General features: G+C 37.3%; 1 protein-coding gene across 4 annotated transcripts in view; it reads right to left on the reverse strand.

Moving 5' to 3' along the window:
• sdk2a (sidekick cell adhesion molecule 2a) overlaps nt 1-6,090 on the reverse strand; it is a 128,556-nt gene that overhangs the window by 47,180 nt on the left and 75,286 nt on the right. For all 4 annotated transcript variants that reach the window (XM_016558802.1, XM_016558801.1, XM_016558804.1 and 1 more), the window contains one exon: nt 4,225-4,358. In XM_016558802.1, the coding sequence (XP_016414288.1) occupies nt 4,225-4,358 (134 nt within the window). The remainder of the gene's footprint in view (nt 1-4,224; nt 4,359-6,090) is intronic.

The following is a 6,090-nucleotide window of genomic DNA, read 5'->3' on the forward strand; positions in this document are numbered from 1 at the left end:
AAAATAAACGTGCACAAATTAGTGAGATTGTGTGAACTTAATTTGTCATTTATGGAACCGCTTTAGCCCCGATTGATTTGTTAGGTTATTTCAAGTCAGGTTTTGGACTTTAATCCCCGCTTTTCATTGGGTCTCCGTAGTGTTGTGATGCGTCACAATCACGCAGCAGCAGCGGTGATGAGAGAGCGCGCTTGAGAAACAGTTTAGAGAGGAGAAATCAATCTACTTATTAAATATTGGTCACAGATTATTGGTCACTTTCTAAATAATAAAAGTATAGTGCATCCACTAGTAATTTTATATAAATAAATCGTTTTTTACCGATGCAAATATGTTAGAAACGATGCATCGCGATACAAATGCCGACTTGTAGCCGATATACACTTTTTAAACCGATGCATCGCATCGTTAACTTTTTATGCCGATGCACCGAGTGAATCGGGGAATCTTCTCATCCCTAATGCAAGGTCAAAAAACACTTTCATTGTCTTATAATATGCATTTATTTTTACCTTAGTTGCTCAACGACTCGCAAACGATTCGTTTAACGATTCATTTTTACAAAACCCCTCCTTTGCATGAAGCTAATCTGCAGTGATTAGTCCGCATCATGCCTGTAATGCCTGATAAAGAGGCGTTTGTGAGCGCAGTGCTACTTTGTGTACAGCCGTTACTGGGAAACCGCTATTTTTACCGCTCCAAAACCTAGTGGCAAAGAATGAATTTGCATTGTCATTAAGACCAACGGGAAAAGACCAACAAGTGGGCGGGCAATATGCTAATGTTTCATGGTGACGTCAACATGAAACGGCTTGGGATTCGTTTTAAAAACAACTCGTTTCTCGTTTTGAACTGAAAAAAGATTTCCAGTTCAAATAAATTCTGTTCTTTTGAACTTTCTATTCATTAAAGAAGACTTAGTTCACCAAATCAGCATAATCAGATTTCTGAAGGATCATGTGACATACTGGAGTATAGATGCTGAAAATTCAGCTTTGCATCACAGGAATAAATTACATATTAAAATATAATAAAATAGAAAACTGTTATTTTAAATTGTAATAAAATGTCACATTTTCACATGTTCTTATGGTATTTTTAATCAAATACACGCAGCCTTGGTGAACATAAGAGCCTTCTTCCAAAAACCTAAAAAAATCCAACTTCACACTTTTGATCTTTTGATAGAGTAAAACTGAATTGTGACTGACAGCATCAGAATTTGTTTACAGCTGCAAATAAGCTTGTTTACAATCTTTATCATGATTACCGGTATATGTTATTCCATAGAAAATCTTTTCCTAATAAAATGTCAATGAATAAAACCAAGCCTCAACCTGCATTTCTTCCTGTTTTAATCCTGTTTGTGAAAATGTGAAAATATTGAAGTAAATGGATTACCAAAAGCGTTTCACAGTGAATTTAAGAGCAAAGAGTGACTTTTGATGTATTCTCTTGCTTATGAGATTTTTCTTCTGAGGAAAAACACCTTAATAATCTCCCATGTGTCTTTCAAAACTATACCACAAAAAATTAACAAAGCAAGAGTTTTCAGTATATGATCTCATGACCATTTCTCATCCAAATTCTTCCAAGCCCAAATCATGTGATCTTTACTACTAACATGAGATCTACAGCTCTACACTTTTACAGTATGTATACATTTTGTGATCTTCTCAGTGGTCATCCAGCGGATGGCCGCTCCATGACCCCACTGGAGCCATTTGAGAGTCTGTGAAACCTAGAACCAGAGAAACCATTTGAACGAGCAAACTCTGAGCAATAAAATCTCCTTCTGGGAAGAGAGAGAGAGAAAAAGAAAGCCAGAGTAAAGGTGGAGGCAGTGAAAGAAGGCAGACATAAAGATAATCTTGAAGCTCAGAGCACTTGTTCGTCTTTTTCTCACAGCCCTTTCTATTATGTGCTTAGATTATATATGTAATTGTATGCTCCCTCTCCTCCTGTAAGAGCACTGTAATACCTCTGCTAATGTGCCACACTGCAGAATGGGGCCTGATTGAGAGACACCGTCGACACGATTAAATGCCATGCAATCATTTGCCGGCTTCTGGAAACCTTCAGCTGTCCATTGATTCTCTGCCCTCAATCAGTGATCTCTCTTTTCTTCCGTCTTGATCTTATTCCCCTTTATTTGCTTCCTTTTCCATACTTGGACCCCTGGATAAGAGTTACAGTAGGCCATGGTCTCACAGAGGGACTTTATGGTCTGCCTCTCTTTTTCATAAATCTGTTTTTGTGGGGTCTATTAAAGAGAGGGGCTGTTTTTATGAGGGTGATTAATCACAATGTCATTGTTGCACCGCAGGACCACAGCTATCATACAAAGCTCCATGAAGCTTCACCACACGCCACATACTCGCAATCTATTGCGCAGTGAGTTGGGGAATATTGATTCTTGAAAATCTGGAGTCTGACCCAATGTGTGCACAACATTAGGTGTCATGTACAGCCACTAGGGGGCGATGGAGTTGTTTAATTTGAACGTGCCAATTCACCTGTTTGGATAGTGTGAAAAACCAATATGCAAATAAATAATATTTCCTAGAAGTTACTGTAAATGTTTCAGCACATTGAGAAGTGGTGCTTATATAGCAAATGAGTCCAGCTTGCATTGCTTCAATGCTATTCTTTATCATTTCAGGTTTACTTTCCACTATTCATAGCAATAAAATATGAAAAAGACTAACAAATAAAGTTATTTATGAACCAGAGGTCAACTTTTTTGCTTTGAAATAATAATGTATTTATTTATTTATTTTAATAATATTTCACAATATTACTGCTTTAACTGTATTTTTGGTGAGCCTTGGTGAGAAGCTTGTTTCAGAAACATTAAAACATCTTAATTATTACAAACATTAGACCAGTATAGTATATTAATATTCTTGTTATGATGGTCATATATAAATATACAGTGCTGGGAAGTAACTGATAACATGTATTCTGGATTATGTAATCAGATTCCAAAAATGAAGTACTTGAAACTAAATTATATTACATTTTTAAACACTGGTAAAATAGCCTAACACTTATATACATTTAGAAAGTCTTCTAGCTTTTCATTAAACTCACGAACCCCCTGCAGTTCCTTCACGAACCCAATCTTTGGAAACCTCGGTGTAATGTAATGTTTAATGTACCTCATGTTGTTAATTACAACGAATGGAATATATTTTCTTTCCCTTTGTGCTTTTATATCAGTATGGTACAAGATTATCTTATTTAAATCAATGTGATTAACGAGTTAGGTCAAACATAATCTAAAAGTAATCAAAAAGCAGTGTGATTATATGACCTAAAATGTGCAATGTAACGGATGACGTTGCTAACTACAATTTTTGTCATGTAATTTGGAATCAGTAATGGACTACAGATTGAAAGTAATCAGCACTGTAAATATATATAAGTAACATATAATTAAAATTTTAGTTAATGCATTTTAATGTGACAGGGGCGATGAATCATTTAGCTGAACTTGAATATTGTAGAAGTCTATTTGAATATTGTATTTTTGTTTAACATATATTTAAATATTATATGTTTGAGATCAAACAATAATTGATGGACCACCTGCAGTACTGCCATAGACCCCCTAGGGCAGGGTATCCTAAACTGGGGTGATGGAAAAACCTAATAAACAATTAATGAATAAATAAATAATTTTAAAATAAAAACAATCAAAATACATAAATATGTTGTTTGTTGACAATATTATGTGCCCATAACTGACATATGAGAACTGTGAAGGTACCAACGTGTTGATACATTTTTGACTTAACAATCTTAAAATTTAAGGAGGTACAAGTAAATATTCTAGGTAAGGAGTTCGGCTGACAAATAAGTTTGGGAATCCTTGCCTGCCTAGGGCAGGGTATCCTAAACTGGGGTGATGGAAAAACCTAATAAACAATTAATGAATAAATAAATAATTTAAAAATAAAAACAATCAAAATACATAAATATGTTGTTTGTTGACCTGCATATTATGTGACCATAACTGACATATGAGAACTGTGAAGGTACCAACGTGTTGATACATTTTTGACTTAACAATCTTAAAATTTAAGGAGGTACAAGTAAATATTCTAGGTAAGGAGTTCGGCTGACAAATAAGTTTGGGAATCCTTGCCTGAGGAGGTTGCAGACAATCTTTTGAAGTGTGGACATCACAAAACGTGTGTTGATTCTCTATTCAGAACTCACTTTCTACATTCAGGAGGATGGGCTGACTGGTCTTGTTCTCTCCGTTCTTGTCGTTGACAGCCTGGGCGTAGTACCGGCCCGCATCAGGGGCCACGGTGGACAGGATGACAAGGGTGTTGTCCAAAGTGAGGGCTCTAAGACGTTAGAGAGAGAACATTAGTCACAGAACTCGAAAACACAACTTGCAAGCGGCAAACACGTCAGTAAACCTGAGGAAAACTGTTTAATAGGCTGGGATGGTAATGTTATTTGCATTGAAGACTCGAGTGGATAAGTGTTTTAGGATTGCTGGAGCTAAAATGCAGGTCATGCGTGAGTGCGTGTGGTTAAATGAGAGTCGACACTTGGAGTGCAGCGAGATTAGAGCCTGTGTATCTGTCACCACAGGCCTGATCAGCCCAGATTAAACCGACTCCAGCACAATTAGAGTGAGGGCTCTCACAGAGTCCAAACCAAATGCACTGTGGAATATCAATGCATTGAAGGAGCAACAAGCAAGCGGCAAACAAATCGTATGCTGTCAGGCCCTCTCACCATCATATAGGACCATTACTGCCGCTCGACAGACACAGAGAGAGCAAGACAGAATTAAGCTCAGAGCAGCGCCGCTGGAACCTCAGATGTTTATATAACCCCTGCCTCAACGCTCAGCGTCTCATTGGGGATTCCTCATATACTACAGCTGAAAAACAGTGTCTGAATGTTCTCCAGTCTGTGCTTTGGGGTGGGGGAACACAATCCTCCAGTGGTGGACAGTAACGGAGTAGTTTTACTTCGTTACTGTACTATCTGATTCAAGAACGAACTGATTCTTTTCAATGAACCTTTTCAATCGGTTCGCAAATCGCACCAAACGATTAATTCACGAATTAGAATGAACCGATTGCAGCTGTTCTCGAGTCGACAACTCACTGATTCAAATGAACTGTTTAGTGCGAGTCTCCAGTGAACTGAATTCACAAGTAAGAACCGGGAGATCGTGTGTGAGCGCGTGCGCACGACTGATGCTGCTAAAAGTAAGTTACTTTCGGAATCAGCTATGATCGGCACATCACTAATTAAAATTAAAAGTAAAAGGCCTCAAATTTGAAGTACAATCTGGGATGTCTTTTTCTATCAATTCTTCAATAGGTAGATCTTGTCTTTCATAAAGGCCGAGGTCAGGGATTTTAGGCCTAAAAAGGTTGGTGACCACTGACCTAGATAGATTACATCTGGGGAAAAAGAAAGGATATGATGTTCAGAATATGGTAACTACAGTAATTATCAAAGTGGGAAGTGATGCCCTCTGGGGGCATTTGGCCAGGGGTGTTTTAGGTTTAATATGTGGGAGTAAGAGAAGAGCAGACATATGGATAAATCTGACGACGCAAGATAGAACTCAATTCGCTCCGGTTTTCTGAGCGCAGACCCTGAAGCTTACACATACAGAAAGCGCGTCTTACAGCGCGCGAGTACTCTTTCACGTCGCATGAACGGAGAATTGCACACAAAATGATGTCGAATTGTCCGTTTTGACGAGTATTCACGTAAACACAGTTAATTACATCTTAAGTGAACGTAAACAGTAGGGACTGAAAAACTTTAGTAGCCCTAAAGATTAATCTAAATTTATTTATAGAAATGAATATGTCTGCTTGAAAGAGTGAAGAATATGGTAAACAAGTTGCTATAAAGAATGCATAATTAGCCTATATAACCATGGGTATTTCATTAAAAAGATTAAAAAGTTCTTTATGACAAGTGGTTTTATTTAATTTTAACATAAAGGCATGTTGTGTGTCACAGCAGTCACAGCAGTGTCTATCATGATAAAACCTTAATATCAAACCTATATAATGAGTTTGGAAATTTTAGAGAAATGCT

Source organism: Sinocyclocheilus rhinocerous, unplaced genomic scaffold (assembly GCF_001515625.1).
Source record: "Sinocyclocheilus rhinocerous isolate Xijiao unplaced genomic scaffold, SAMN03320098_v1.1 scaffold1219, whole genome shotgun sequence".
Classification (NCBI taxonomy): domain Eukaryota; kingdom Metazoa; phylum Chordata; class Actinopteri; order Cypriniformes; family Cyprinidae; genus Sinocyclocheilus; species Sinocyclocheilus rhinocerous.